The sequence below is a fragment of the Lytechinus pictus genome, chromosome 3 (genome assembly GCF_037042905.1).
Source record: "Lytechinus pictus isolate F3 Inbred chromosome 3, Lp3.0, whole genome shotgun sequence".
Classification (NCBI taxonomy): Eukaryota; Metazoa; Echinodermata; class Echinoidea; order Temnopleuroida; family Toxopneustidae; genus Lytechinus; species Lytechinus pictus.
The window spans coordinates 16420025-16436787 of record NC_087247.1 but is presented as its reverse complement, the minus strand read 5'-3'; the positions used below and the strand labels follow the sequence as shown (position 1 = coordinate 16436787).

Below are 16763 nucleotides of genomic sequence, written 5' to 3'. Positions count from 1 at the left end.
AGATACAGTGACAGATAAGATGCCCTGAATTGAACTTACGCAGCTTTGGGATGGGGGTGTGGTATAAATTGTGCTCCACTCGTCACAAATGAAGATCTGAAAGCATGAGAATCAAGTCGAGAAAGAAAAAGAACATGAAGGTAATGCAAAATACACCAGCACACACCCCGATCTGTCATTGAGTCTGTTCTCTAGACTACAGTCCAGCTATAAGATTGACAACATATAACAGGATGAACAGCAGTCATGCACAATGGCACAAATTGAATCAGTATTTTCACTAAAAATCATATCTAAATCAGATAAAATTAGAAACTAAATTGTCATAAAAGCAAACATCTAATACCAAAATAAACCTGTATCACATGTTACTTTAAAATCATCTGGGAAATATACTGTATGAAATATGAAAATGAAAATAGAAATAACCAAGTGTCATGACATCTAGGGCCATCTGTTGATCACCCCTACATGAACAGTGTATGTACAGTGTATGAATGAACATACATGTACTGGAGATTATAAAAATGCATTTTACAAAGATATCAGTCAGCATCACCCCCCCCCCCACTCTAACACAAAAGTGAACTACTTGTACATGAACACGTAGACATTACTTTTTTAAGGGCGTGTTTATGCTACCACTTTTCAGGCCAGAATCAGCATTTTCATACGTGATTAGTCCAATGCATGGTTGCGCCAATGCTTACGTTCATTTAAATGACGTTTCAGAATGCCGAACGTAAACTTACAAAAAGGTGCATTTCTAAACGTTGTTTGACCAGAATCAGGGTTTTTAGGGAAGTATAAACAGAACCACAAATAAAGAGGCATTTTCTGTGATTTATGAATTTCGCATAAATAATCATAATTTTCTACTCCAAATATACAAATTCTGTGTAGAAGTTTGGTGAACCTCATGAAGCTCTACCAGATGGAAGAAAAAAATCAAAATCGGTCAACAAATAAAGAAGAAGCATTTTATGTAAATTTTTAAAAATATGCATAAATTAGCATAAAAATTGTTCTAGTCAAAATTTCAAAATTCTGTGCAGAAGTTTGGTGAACCTCATGACTCTACCAGATGGAAGCAAAAAATTCAAAATTGGTCAACACATAAAGAAGCATTTTTGTGAATTTTGAAAAATGCACATAAATTAGCATATTTAATGAGTTTCAAAATTCTGTGTAGAAGTTTTGAATCCCCCACCTATTGCTATCATATAAAGCAAACAGAATTGAAATCGGACTTGAAATGGCAAAAAAAAAGCATTTTGAAATTGTGGACGGACGACGGACGCCACGCCACGGCATAAGCTCATCAGGCCCTTCGGGCCGGATGAGCTAAAAAATGGAACATGAGTTATGAAGAGGAGACGTCGTTGAGCCAGAAGCCCTGCAGTAGCTAAACCAAATTGATGTCTTATTTATTTTCTTCATGTATATCAGGGGTGATATTTACTCTTGAGAAAAAAAGACACTTAAGCGAGGGAGCGTAGCGACCAAGCCCGAGGGAGCGAAGCGACAGGGGGGAGGATGTGGGAGGGGGTATCCCCCCTCCCACGGTAGGGACTTTTTGCATTTTGGGACTTTAAGTGGTGCAATTTTGTGCATACCTGGAGGGGAAAATTTGGGCTTCTAGATCTAGAGTCTATAACAAAAAAATCACAGGATCTAGATCTATAACAAAAAATCACAAGTCCAACAGAGATTCACTGTAGATCTATCCAATTTGGCGAAATAATAATCCAAAAGAAAACTAGTGCTGAAGAAATCCAGAACAAAAAGTCCATCAATGTGGTGAATTCCATCACAAGGCGTGCAACAGTCATGACAATTTGCGTGATCCTCTTTTGTAAGTCATGTAGTGTACGTGAATACGAAGACGATGCTAAAAAAAATAACTCGTGAAGGTCGAAGCTCAGCTAGCTCAGTCGTCGTAAACAAGAGAACAATTTATTTGCATGTCAATATCCATGACCAAGATCACAAATAAAGTTTGATGCCTGCAACTGCCTAAATTCCCCTTGAAAGAAAACTCACAAGGTTACCAATCGACGATATTCGTATCGCAACCCCCGATCGAACATTTGCACACACACGTTCCAAGATGCTAGCTGCGTTATACGCGCCCGCGGCAGCCCGGGTAGCGCGGGCATGCATGCAGCTAGCTCAGGGGTACGGTCGGAATCACTGTGGTGCTGAAATTACCAATTATTAGAGCCACGCGGTGCAATATATATGGTAGCGCTAAAAATACCAAATCAGAAAAAAAATCTGGAAAAATCTTGGATTTTCAAAATTTGGCAAAAATGAAGCAAAAAATCGTACGCCTTGCTGGAAAAAACAAATCGGAAATTCTATTTAAATCGGAGGAATATCACCCCTGGTATATACTTTATTTTGTCTCACTATTAGGCCAAGTAAAAAAAGAAAGTAGTTGATCGTCCGGGTTTTTTTAAAGCAGTGATGAGGGAGGTCCTTACTATTTGCTATCTTACTATTTTTTTTAAAAACAAGAAGGCATTTTCTCGGCCCGTTTTTTGACATCAGTGATGAGGGAGGTCCTTACTATTTACTATTTTTTTTGCTATTTTTTATTCAAATGATTGTCAGGCCATGTCAAGCTCGAATTATGTGATCGATGCATGCTCAATATTAATAATTTATGAGTAGAAATATATATATATATATATATATATGCATATACAATTGATTGGAAATCTATGGAAAATGTATATTGCAATAAAAATCTATTGATGTATTACTGATGTATACCGGTACTGTATTGTTGTAAAACAAAATGTTCATGTCAAGTGAATGATTTAAACATTATTCCATATTAATATATATGTAAGGGTAAAAAATGCATTGGGGGGGGGGTTATTTTCATTACCATGGAGCCATGTTCAGTTTTCCAGAGTCAATCTCTTTTTTAGCTCTGGGACTGGGCATGGTTTCGCGTTGCAGTTTCCAGCTGCCTGTATGTTCGTTTACATAATGTTTAATACTGTTCAATTTTTATTCATTTTTTTAATTGATATCAAATGTTAAATGATTATAGAATTAATTAATTATTCACATAATGTTTATTATTTCAATATTTGTAACTGTTAGTGTTAGATCTATAACTAATTTTTACAATTGTCCATCAAATCGAATAGCCCAAGGAAGAATGACGTTTATCAAATTTGAACAGAATTGGCACTTACTGGAATCCCATTAATGATTTTCAATCTTGAATTATTTTTTTGAATATTCAATGCATTGCCTGCTGACGTTAGAAAACTCGCCAGAAAATTAAATTCATTTCACAAATTCACATGTCGCGCCAGCACAGTCAATCACATCATCCCATGCCCAGCACACATGCATTCACCCAACACAAAGCACAGTCAATCATCGTAACACACATCGAAGTACAGGCGCTATCACTCACCAAAATACCCGCTAAAATACAAATTACGTCATTAAAATTGATTTATCTGCGCCATATTTCCAAAGCACGCGACGGATTAGTTCAGATTCATGAAGCGGGGTCCGCGAAAATGCACTAAAAATGAAGAAATCCGTGATCTTTTCCGAGTTTGCAAACTTTATTTTCTTGCTAGTTTATGATGGTATCTTCTAAATTCTAATAAAAAACCAAATCAGAATTTTTTTTCTTTCTTGCAGTTACGGCGATATCGGACTTTGCAATTGTTTTTTAAGTTGCGAGAGAGATCCCAGAGCAGATGGGAGCAAATTGCTTGCCAATCTTGTAAAAAAAATTCGCTATTCAGAAGCCATAAAAATAGTAAATATCAAGAAAATTGATGCTGCTATCAAAAAGGGAATCGGGCGCGGACGAGAAACATCACAATTTTTTTTTTTTTTTTTTTTTTTTTTTTTTTTTTTTTTTTAGTCAATTTTTTGAAAATAGTAAATAGTAAAAATTTTCATGCGGCGGCCAAAATAGATGCGCGCGAGGACGATCAACTACTTTCTTTTTTTACTTGGCCTTATCCTCTCCATGGTAGAAATTATATGGCTATGTCAAGTAGCTCCATACAATTACTAAAAGATCAGAAACGGTTTGAGGTTAAAATAATAGTCAACCATAACAACACTCGGAAAAAAAAACTTTCAAAAAAGGGTGCCCAATTCGAACGCGCTTTCCTGCTCAATAAAAATTACGATGCAAAGCCAGTTGCAGATTGCGATTTCACCTCTGAAAATGAAGCATAAACAGCAATCCCATAACCACGTTTGTGATAAACGTTCTGAAACGACGTTTGAAACACTGATTCTGGCTCCACAATGGAAGCATAACGACACCCTAACAATTATCTTCGCTGCTCTTTCACAGATAAAGTAATCAAACATAGACAGTACATAATCTGTCTCAGCTGTTATCATATCTTACATGTAAACTCACATAATTTATTACATATTAATAACAAAAATATTAAACTTATCAGACTCTGCATGTATGTAGCTGTGCTAAAATACAGTCAATTAATTAAAACTATTGCAGTCAGTCAGTCAAATGATCATTCAACATTACATCATTATCAACAGTCAGATCGGGCCATATCATTGATAATGTCTGCAGTGGATAGCCAAAAATTTCAAGGTAAATTTTTCCAAGTGTTGAGAACAATAGTTGAAGTTATTAATATTTTTAGCTGATGTTTTTCTGTAAATTGCTTTTAACAGAAAGAGACTAAGACCCCATTCTCATTACAGTCCCAAAACTAGTTTAGTGGAAACCAGTTTAGTAGAAACTAGTTTAATGTATACCGGTAATGGGAATCCTAGAAGCTGTCTCAGAAGTGATCTGACAAACAAGTTTGGAAAACCACTCACGATGTGCTTTACAAAAACTTTGCCTTGTTAAACTAGTTTAAGCATAAGTGGGGACACTACCGGTCTTTGGGAAGCTTTCTTCGCTTACATGTATGTTTTGCACCCTACTCCACAGTGTGTAGAATGCCTACACTGTGGTTCAAATCTCATGTTTAACATGTGATCCCACTGAGAGCGCTCCCATAGCAACAAGACCGCTTCCATGAAAGTGGTTCTGAAAAACAGTTCAGGAGATGGTGATGAGGATGCTAGCAAAGACACCGTTCTCACTACCGTCCTAATACTAGTTTACTGAACCTTCTGAAGTTACACCGACAGGGCAGTAGACTGCAAATCGCCAGCATGATGCTCTAATGTGGATCAGAATGCTGCTCTGAAACTATCAACACACACTTTATTCTTTATATTTGAATCCAATAAGTTCCAAGCTCTGATTGTTCTTGGAAAGAGTCTATTTCTGTCTGGGCAAAGGGTACTTCTATGCGGGTACCACTACTGTTCCTCGTCTCCCTTGTTGAAATCAAGTTCACATACTGGAAACTAGTTTAGTGGAAACTACTTTAATGTGTAATGCAGGGATGCCACTAGGTGTCCTCCAAAAATACTGAAACTTATCGCGGGCAGGGAGTGTCCAAGATCAGTGAATTGGGGCATTGGCGGCGGACACGGGTAAAAAATTGGACAAGCAAGCAAGCATTTAAAAAAAATATATATATATATTATTATTATTATTTTTTTTTTTTTTTTTTGGGGGGGGGGGATCCCCACCTCAAATTTAGGGGGGGGGGCCAAGAGGCTTCTTATCTTGTTGTGATCGATGACTTTGAAGTCAAGATTTGAAAAAAACTGACGGTAGTTGTGAGTTTCTAAAGTAACAGAACGCTAGACTAAAAGCTTCAGTCTCTGTATTTTGGTTGTTCCGCTGAACCGTGTTGGCTCCACTCACCAACACATAGACTGAAGAGTTGTTGGCCCGTGCATAGAGACAATCAGCTAACCCAGTCCCAGGGAGCTCCGGCCCGCTTTGCGGGCCGGAGCTCCCTGGGTTACGTACCGTATCAGCTGCAGCTGTAAGGTTAGATCGAACATTCAGCGGAAACCCGATTTTCGGATCGTTTTTGGTACATAAAATGTCACATTATGATAAAATAATCACATCCAAATTCACGAGAAGATACATAAAATTCAGAAACATTGTACCTTAGACCGCAGTTACCGATAATTCCTTTCAAATTATGATAAAAACTTAGTCATCCTTGATCCTTTCGTTGGTCATCGTAAGTTGCCATCTTGGATGACGTCATCATCTTTACAGACGTATTTACCAGTCGCTATTATATCGCGATTCGTGCCGCTGCTTTGCGTTTGTCTATGTGCGTGCGTTTGGAACTTGTCGCTCGCATTGATTGGCCAGGATATCGAGGATTCCAATCAGAAAGCCTTGATAAAAGCATAACTCAATGAACGTAGTGGGCAGTGCACGCGTTTATAAATTGTGTACTGTATAAAAGCAAATATCTCGGGGAAATATCTTTCACTCGGTCGATCGACATGCATCGCAATCGAGAGAGAGCTAGGGGGGAGGAAAAGGGAGGATTTTCCGACTTTTTTTTAGTACACAGAAAACAGGAAAAGTCGGAAATACGGAAATAAGACGGACAACAGGGAAAAAGACGGAATTCCGTATAAATACGGAAAAGTGGCGTCCCTGGTAATGAGAATGGTTGAAGCGGTCTTGGAAGCAATTTCCAAACCGGTTCAGAAATCCACCTCACGATGTAGTTTTTAAGATCGCTTTGCCTCGTTAAACTGGTTTCAGCGTGAGGACACAACCGTTCTTCGGGAAGCAGTCTTCGCACATTTTTAGCACGCTACTCTACACGACAGGTGTAGAATGCCTATGCTGCGGCTTCCAATTTCGCGCGAAACGTATCACCCCACTGAGAGCGCTTCCATAGCAACAAGATCGCTTTACGTGAAGTGATTTTGAAAACCACTTTCGTGTGATCAAGTGGGAACGCTAGCAAAGCGATCTTCCAAACTGGTTTTCTGAATCGGCTTCCAGTAAACTAGTTTTAGAAAGCGTAATGAGAACGGCCTCCTATAAATTGGTTTCCTAAACTGGTTCAAGAGAATCCAGTTCAAGTATACTGAGAACGGGGTCTAATGCAGCTAAATGAGAAGTCTTTCCATTCATGCTGTAATATAGAAATGAGTTCTCTAGTGACCTTGCCCTAAACAAAATGAAAGTTAAAGCATGTCTATGTCTGCATTTTCCCTTATCTTTCTTACATGTACACATACTTTGTATATTTACTTTTACAATCTAAAACTACAAATATAGGCTCAGTTATTTTGTCTGGAGTAGATAAAATGCATTTTGGGAAAAGAAAAATTTATATCTGTCAAATCAGCAATGATAATAAAAAAAAAAACTTACAGGAGAAATATATAGATTATGAATATAGCCTTATATATCAATGGAAAGGTAATGATGTGGAGATTATCATTAGGTCATTTTGAAATAACGAACATAATACATAAGGTGGAAATCGCCAATTAAAAAGGATTAAAATAATATGCCTCGCATCAGTCTCTGAATTGACTCGAATTTGATGACGTGTGTGTACGAGAGATGCGATTGGCTCTCCCACGTCAAGCTCCCCTTGCGTGCAAAACCTGTTGCAAGGGTGCTTTTTCTCCACTGTCACTGAATACTTCGATCACAAAATGAAAGAAAACCCAGAAGTTTATCTACATTTGGATTTTTAAATTGATGATTTTGAAGATGAAGAAATTGATGAAGTTTCTAGCTCTACTGAACAACAAAGTTACATGGATGAAGGTGAATTAGGGGAATTACGCCAACGATGATGAGTCTGAAAATTAAACTTGCATGCCGATTCGCTACCAACCTGTGCAGCTGCACAGGTTTACAATCGCATGCAAGCTACGCATGTTGCAGATGACCTTTTACATCTAATTTCAATTTACCTCAACTTTTGGCTACAACAAAGGTTTTATCGTAATTAAAAATTGTACTAGGTGTTAGTATATTTTGATATAGAAAAATAATTCCCCAAGTTTCGTAATTTTGTCAAAATAATGAGATAGAAATTTGATCTAACAGAACGAGTTGACAATCTATCCCAGCCACGTGAAGTTCATCGTCGGTGCATATCCTCTGCTGCTATTCATAAGTTGATTTGCCTTCAGAAATTTTCACTTGTTTGTAAGTTCAGATATATCATTATTTTCCTTCTCATTAAGAGTAAATTTTGTTGATAGAGGGAAGAGACTCTGTCCTGATGTGGTCATGCTCGATTTCATTTTCATGGATTTGGCCCGCGCGCAGTGCAGCTAGCAGCTGCATGAGATGTAGCGAATCGACACGCAAGTTTAATTGTCAGACTCATCATCATCGGCATAATTCCCCCATCCACGTCACTTTGTCTTTCAGTAGAGCTAGAAACTTCATCATCAATCTCTTCATCTTCAAAATCATCAATTTGAAAATCCAAATCTAGGTAAACTTCTGGGTGTTTCTTCCATTACGTATCCTCGCAACAGGTTTTGCATGCAAGTGGAGCTTGACGTGGGAGAGCCAATCACGTCTCTCGTACACACATACACGTCATCAAAATCCCCAATATCCCAGACTTAATTCTGCGTGTTCGAAGCATTTAGAGAGAGAACTCTAAATTACTAAAATATCAATTACTAGTAACTGATTTTTATCGGTCTCCATGATAAATGATGTATACTACGTGTTCTCATTTTCTCATTCAATTTGAGATCTAATGGTTAAATGGTTAAAGGGGAATCCAGCCTTGGCCATAAAATGTTGTGTTGGGAAGGAGAAAAATAAATTAAACAGAATGGTGAAAGTTTGAAAGAAATCGGACAAGCAATAAGAAAGTTATAACTGCTTTAAAATTGAGATCACTAATACTATGTAGATTTCAAATTGGCAACTGGGTAAGTAAATTATGACAAGGGGCAAGGACAACTTTCCCATAGGCCATGTACTTTATTATCAGGGATTTGTGGTTTCCTCCTAAGTACCCATTCCCCTGGGGCAGTAATCTAAACGTAACCCAAGTAGTATATTTTTTAATGTCCTCATGAAAGAAAAATATAATTTTAAATAAAACTTTGGGGGAAAATGACATTTTAGCCATAATATGTATTGGAGTACATGGAAGGGTGGTCCTTGCCTTACATCACTATTTTATGACATCCTATATGGGCCAATTTGAAGTCTCCATGGGTATAGTGATTACCAATATTTACAATTTTTGAAAATTCACAACTTTCTTGTTTGTCCAATATTGTTCAAACTTTCACCTATCAACTTGTCTGATTTTTCTTTTCCTTATAAAAACAAGTTTTTATATGGGTTGGATTCCCCTGTAATAAAACAGATACACGTTTATGATTTTAACAGTCGTTTTGAGGCGTTCATGTTTTGACTCAGCCCTACAATGTACTTGTATACAAGAAATGAATAAGTGAATGACATCACTTTGACTTGGTTCTTACTTTTGCTAAAACAGAACACATTATATAACAATTTTTTGTTGCTGTTCCACTAGAATTGAACTCAAGGAAATCATTATTCATGCAAAATTAACTTGTTATTATTTATGTATGTAGCTCTATCACAAGCTGCATATTGTTTTAATTATTAGTTAGTTTAGATATTTAGCTTACAAATCATAAAACTTTATAATGGCGAGCCATCTCATATCCATGTTGTACTAACACAAAATGTGTGATCAACACCACAATCTCATTTATCTTATATTTATAACTTTTGGAAAAGCCAGTAGCCACAGGAGAATTGTATCAACACCCTCGACAGGCTGTATTTTTTCTTCCCAATATCAAGCCAGAGCGGAAACCATGTCACAAACATTTCCTTCCTACATGTATAAGAGTCACAGCAGCTTGGATGGTTTCATTACAATTTGCCCAGTAAAGTGATACACCAGGGGACTGTTGAAGATTTATGTCTGACTTACTTGAGCATTCAAATAGCAAATAGGCATGTGTCCAAAATACAGACAGTGTACCATATTTTACAGGTGGTGAAGTTGAGGAGTGTTTCTCACCAACTGTGAAATGTCACACCATTGCATGAAAAGGAATATATGCTATTAGCAGGGTTGGGCTCAATTACTTTCTTCAATTACGGTACAATTACGTAATTGAAGAAATTTTCATTTACAAATGCTTTTCAATAAAATTACATTTTCCAATTACAATTACCAATTACTTTTGTTAATTGCAATTTCAATTACTTTAGAAAGTCATAAATGAAATCAATTTGTATTTTGTATGTACCAGCACCACCTATTTCAACATAATTCTAAGTTACAGAGAAAATGACAAGATGAAGTTTCATATTAAAGAGCATATATTCTGCCTATTACTCTTTGATGCTGAAGCAGTTGACATGAAAAAGTCATAAAATTTATTCATAAACCATAAATTAAAGGAGAAATATATTGATTGGGAATATGGCCTTATTATATATCAGTGGAAAGGTAATGATGTGGAGATTATCACTTGGTCATTCAAAAATAACGAAAATAATACATAAGGCGGAAATCGCCAATTAAAAAGAGCTAAAATGCCTCTCTGAAATATGCCTCGCATCGGTCTCTGAATTGACTTGAATTTGATGACGTGCATGAGTGTACGAGAGATGTGATTGGCTCTCCCACGTCAGGCTCCACTTGCATGCAAAACCTGTTGCGAGGGTACGTTTTCTCCACACTGTCACTGAATACTTTGATCACAAAATGAAAGAAAATCCAGAAGTTTATCTAGATTTGGATTTTCAAATTGATGATTTTGAAGATGAAAAGAATGATGATGAAGTTTCTAGCTCTAGTGAACAACAGAGTGACGTGGATGGAGGTAAATTAGGGGAATTACGCCGGTGATGATGAGTCGGACAATTGCATGCCGATTCGCTACCAACTCATGCAGCTGCTAGCTGCACCGCGGGTTAAATCCATGAAAATGGATATATTCACTTGTTTGTAAGTACACTTATATCATTATTTTCCTTCTTTAGAGTAAATTTTGTTGATAGAGGGAAGAGACTCTGTCCCGGGACTATGTCTGGATGTGGTCATGCTGGAATTCATTTTCATGGATTTGACCCGCGGTGCAGCTAGCAGCTGCATGAGTTGGTAGCGAATCGGCATGCAAGTTGAATTGTCCGACTCATCATCACCGGCATAATTCCCCTAATTTACCTCCATTCACGTCACTTTGTTGTTCACTAGAGCTAGAAACTTCATCATCATTCTCTTCATCTTCAAAATCATCAATTTGAAAATCCAAATCTAGATAAACTTCTGTGTTTTCTTTCATTTCGTGATCGAAGTATTCAGTGACAGTGTGGAGAAAACGTAGCCTCGCAACAGGTTTTACATGCAAGTGGAGCTTGATGTGGGAGAGCCAATCACATCTCTTGTACACTCATGCACGTCATCAAAAATCCCCAATTTTGCGGACGTAATTCTGCGTGTTTGAGGCATTCAGAGAGAGAACCTTAAACTATCAATTAACTGAGTTTCATCGGTCTCCATGATAAATGATTTACACCATCGTGTTCTTCTTATTTTCTCCTTTAATTTGATATATAATTCTCAATTTTCAGGATCTGCAATATATTTCTACTTTAAGTTAATTGTTAAGTAATTGAATGTAATTAAAAGTAATTGACAGTAATTGAAATCAATAACAATTACAAATACTTTCCCTTTTAAAGTTCTAAATACAATTACAATTAATAAATTTTTTTAAATAATTACAAAATCGATCAATTACCTTGTAATTGAGCCCAACCATGGCTTAGTTAGTGATTATGTGTGCTGTACATGTACATGTAGAATATGGTAATCAGGTACTACATTCCCCCTATAACAAGTGGAATGTCTCTGGCAGTCTTGCCTGCATTACGCGATTAAATGAGCAGCAGTGCTGACTTTGAAAACAACAACTATAGAATAATAATTATTCTAAAAAACACCGTTCATATCATAAAATACTATGTTCATTAACCCTAAATGACCTTCAAACTTGATCATGTGGCCCGAGACTTGTGCAAGACAATTAGTGATAATTAATTACCTTTGAACCACATGTAGATGATAAGATCCATAAACTTTTAAGATATGGCACTTTGACAAATACCCTCAACATGGCAACAGGTCATTGACCTTAAATAACCTTTGACCTTGGTCATGTGACCTGAAACCCAAGCAGGATGTTCAATGATACCTGATCACTCTTATGTCCACGTTTCATGAACTAGATACATTATCTTTCAAAGTTACGATGGCAATTCAACAAATACCCCTAACATGACCATAGTTCATTGACCCCAAATGACCTTGGTCATGTAACCTGAAATTCAGGCAGGATGTTTAGTGATACACCATTACCCTTCTGTCCAAGTGTCATGAGCTAGATCGATATACTTTTCAAGTTAAGACAATTTTTATGTTGATTCCCCTAACATGGTGTAAGTTCATAGACTCTAAATGACCTTTGAACTTGGTAATGTGACCTGAACCTCAGGCAGGACACTACTACATGATTACCTAATGTCCATTAGGTCCATATAGGTTATGATGACATTTCAAAAACTTTACCTTGGTTAAGATTTCAATGTTGACAACGCCGCTGCCACCAATAGTCTCGCTCTGCTGTTCCCGGTCGAGTCAAAAATTAGCAAAAGTTTAGCAGTGATTCAAGCATGCATCTGTAGCATCAGCGAGCATTTAGCCAGTAAAACGGTACCCTTTGGATGACAACATACATGTTGCTAATTCAACCTCTCATTTGCTGGCGTAATTTTGGCGTTATAATACCAAAGCACACATGTATAACAAGAAAAAGTTGTTCAGGATACATCCTATCAACATGATCAATGTCATGGGATGTCTTAAAAGAGAAAGGAATGAAATCAAGATCTTATGTGTAATAATAATAATAATCTGCTTTTATATAGTGGTTAATACATCGGAACGACGCCTCTAAGCGCTTTACAGATTATTACCTCCGTCATTAGATCCTGGCATGCCCACATACAATGTATACACTTTCTCCACTCCCTGGGGAGCATTCCAACAAGATTTCAAAGACTCAATTGCTAGGCATACTACATCGGCTTTCGCATCGTACCGGGTACCCATTTTAAACCTGGGTAGAAAGTTAAAAAGTGTGGACTGACGCCTTGCCAGAGGATGCTAGGCAATGATGGATTCGAGCACACGACCCTCTGATTAAAAGGCGAGTCAGAACCGCTATACCACGATGCTTCCACATGTATTAACTGTTTATTTGATCAAATTTTATCCAGAAATCACTGAAATAAAATTAAATAAAAAAATTTGCCTATCTTTAGTTCAAATAGCAGCAGAAACGCAAACACAATAGCCTATATTTTCAAAAGGTTTCAATTGTGCCATGGCACACGTACTAAATCATGGATTATGCAGATTTCTTGTATTACCACACTTCATTCAAGCATGAATTTAGCGCACTTAAAGCTAGACCAAAAGCTTCAGTCTCTGTATTTTGGTTGTTCCGCTGAACTACATTGTACGTTGGCTCAACTCACCAATACATAGACTGAAGAGTTGTTGGCCCGTACGTAAAGACAACGTATTAGCAGTAACGTTAGATCTAACATTCGGCGGAAACCCGATTTTCAGATCGTTTTTTGTACATAAAATGTCACATTATAAAAAAGAAATTACATCCAACTTTACAAGAAAATATATAAAATTTGGAAATATCTTACCTTAGACTGCAGTTACATACTAATTCCTTTCAAATGATGATCAAAACATAGTTATCCTCGATCCTATATTGGTCATGGTAAGTTGCCATCTTGGATGACGTCATCATCCTTACAGACGTCTTTACCAGTCGCCATATATCGTGATTTGTGCCGCTGCGTTGCGCTTGTCTATGTGCGTGCGTTTGGAGCCGTTCAGAACTTGTCGCTTGCATTGATTGACCAGGATATCGAAAATTCTAATCATAAAGCCTTACCTTACCTTACCTTACAGCAAATACTGGAAGAATGCTGAATTAGCAGTCGAGCTTCCAGGTCTATCTTCTTGTCAGCTTCCTTCATGCTTCAATAAGTTTAAGGAGGCATTGGGGCAAGTTGGTGAAAAATTGACTTCCCATATCTAATTAAGAGTAGTGGGAATCATAATGCTTATCTTTCCAGTGTCGGTCTAGCCTGATTTTGAAGGTGTCTACTGTGGGAGCTTCAACTACCTCAGCTGGGAGAGAGTTCCAATCATTGACTACTCGGTGACTAAAAGCTTGCTTTCTCACATTTGTTCTGCATCTTGGCTTTACAAGTTTGAACCTATGACCTCTTGTAGTACTGTCAGCTAGTTGAAAAAAGTGGTCTGGGTTAAGCCTGTCGACTTCATGAGTGATCTTGTACACTTGAATCATGTCACCTCTCTTTCTTCTGTATTCCAAGGATGGTAAGTTCAGGTGTTTAAGCCTTTCCTTGTATGGAAGATGTTTCATCCTGGAGATTACTTTTGTTGCTCTCTTCTGAACTCTCTCGACAGCCTTCGCATCAGCAATGTACTGTGGTGACCAGATGACAGTTCCATATTCCAGGAGTGGCCGCACTAACCCTTTAAATAGTTTGGGGATAGTGGTCGAATCAAGACACTGTAAAGTACGTCTGATGCTGATCAGTACCGTTTGCCTTATTGACAGCATTTGACACTTGCTTGTGGAATTTTAGATCGTCGTCAATGATGATCCCTAAATCCTTTTCTTCTCTAACTGCATTCAGTGCTGTACTCCCGATGTTGTAGTGCTCTCTTTGGTCACCTGATCCAAGATGCAAAACACTGCACTTGTCAGTGTTGAATTGAAGTTGCCACTTTGAGGACCAGTCCATCAGTGAGTGCAAACTTGCTTGGAAAAGTTCACATTGATTTGGAGAGGAGACGGAAGAAAAGGCCTTACCCTTAGTGTCATCCTTCATAAAAGCCTAACTCAACAAACGTAGAGGGCAGCAACACACAGCTGCCAGTTTTCCTCTCCGGCAATAAATTTTCAAAAATAAGGAATAAATCATCGGTAACGTTTATTTTCGATATTTTCTTGGGTATATGCGTAGTATTAAAAGAAAGATTAGAGTCTAACGAAAATAGTGTGCCATCGTTCAAGATAATATGTCATTTAGACCTAAAAAAAAATAAAAATCTAGACAAAACACTATAGCCTAGGCCCGAATTGGGCGACCAGGTATACACATGCGGGCTCACAGTCACTAACGTAACACACACACTACCGTCTGTGAATGGGGATGATACTATTGACAGTAAAATGTCAGAAATTGTTAAATAAATCCCCAGAAACAATGGTTATTCCTGTCTAGGAAGCCCCTGACCCTGTCTACACTCACCAATGACAGTAAATGTCAGAAATTGTTAATTAATCCCCAGAAATGCAGTTATTCGTAGTAACTAAACAGTTATACATGTACCTCGGTCACATTTGCTCTACGGCGAGTCCAAAACAGCCGTTTTATTCATTTTTATTCAAACCACCTATCAATCATGTGATGTATTGTAGGCCTAGGCCCTATATTTATTTAGCTGGTACAAAAAATGTCAAAACGGCCGTTTTCGACTCGCCCTACGGCGGCTGTAGAGCAAATGTGACCGAATTTAAGTTCATCTTCGTGATAGGCTGCAGAGCCCTTTGAAGATTACAGCAGATGATGATGATGAGGTTATTGGATCTAACGTTAGACTAACGACCCGTTGGCGTTAGCCTCATTACTCCATTAGGTACCCTTTCTGAACTTTTTTGTAAGAGTGAATTCCCCCTTTTTTTAAATAGATCCCTTCTCACCTAGGTATGGTAATGCATTTAGTTTGGCTGTTCTGCGTCGTAACAGCTCTCTCAAGTTCCTCAAGGCATCCCGACTTCTTCAGCTTTTTTACTAAACTTTTCACAGCCTTCTCCGACCATTTGTCCTCCGAATTGTCCTTCTTCCATCCAAGCAACCTCTTCACGATTGGTGGCGTGAATGGCATGCTCAACGTGTTCATTTTGCTTTATTCTGGAGATTTTATCAGAGCAAAGTTGCCTGTAATGAGACGAAGTGCTAAATAATTAATTTTAGCCGTCACACGTCACTTGACACAGAAATGAAGATCTCTTGTCACATTCAGTTGACAAATTACATACATTGCAGGACCAGATGCCGTGATGAAGCAGCAATAACAACATTAATTATATGGCATGGTACGGTGCGGTGGAACGGGCGCTCGCGCGCTCACGTACGGTACCGTACCGTACGTACCGTACGTACCGGTTTATCGGGACGTCGACAGCTAGCTAGCTCCAGCGAGCTCTCGATCTGGCCGGCCTGGCCTGGCGGCGCGGCGGGCTGTAATTCTGGAGCAGTTGCCAAATTATTGCCGCTGCATGCATATTACATGCAATGCATGGACAGCCCTATAACGCTTCATATTTTGTTGTTCTTCCATTATAATGGATTTCAAAAAATAGTTCTTTAATGGATTAGGTTTTGCATGAGGTCTAGCATATAGATGTTTGTAATTATTATTCCATATAGCATTATTTTAAATTGCTTAACACTGCTCTCTTTAATGTTAGATAACTTCAATAGATATAAAATAATAACAAGATGATATTATTCCGCCTTGTCAGACTGCTAGCCATAGAGATGTATACTATACATATCTCTATGCTGCTAGCTCTGTCTGATCAGTCGAGCTCATATATATATAAGCGCTAGGCCGCGCCGAAGTACATTCAGCTCTTATGGTCGAACTAGGTTGATAATTGCATGTTCACTCACTTCGATAAAGGGG

At 37.9% G+C, this 16763-nt stretch overlaps 1 protein-coding gene across 1 annotated transcript in view; it reads right to left on the bottom strand.

Moving 5' to 3' along the window:
• LOC129255841 (mothers against decapentaplegic homolog 3-like) overlaps positions 1-15974 on the bottom strand; it is a 56291-nt gene extending 40317 nt beyond the window's left edge. The window contains exon 1 of the mRNA XM_064097954.1: positions 15775-15974. Within this exon, the coding sequence (XP_063954024.1) occupies positions 15775-15974 (200 nt within the window). The remainder of the gene's footprint in view (positions 1-15774) is intronic.
• Positions 15975-16763: the final 789 nt, after the last annotated feature.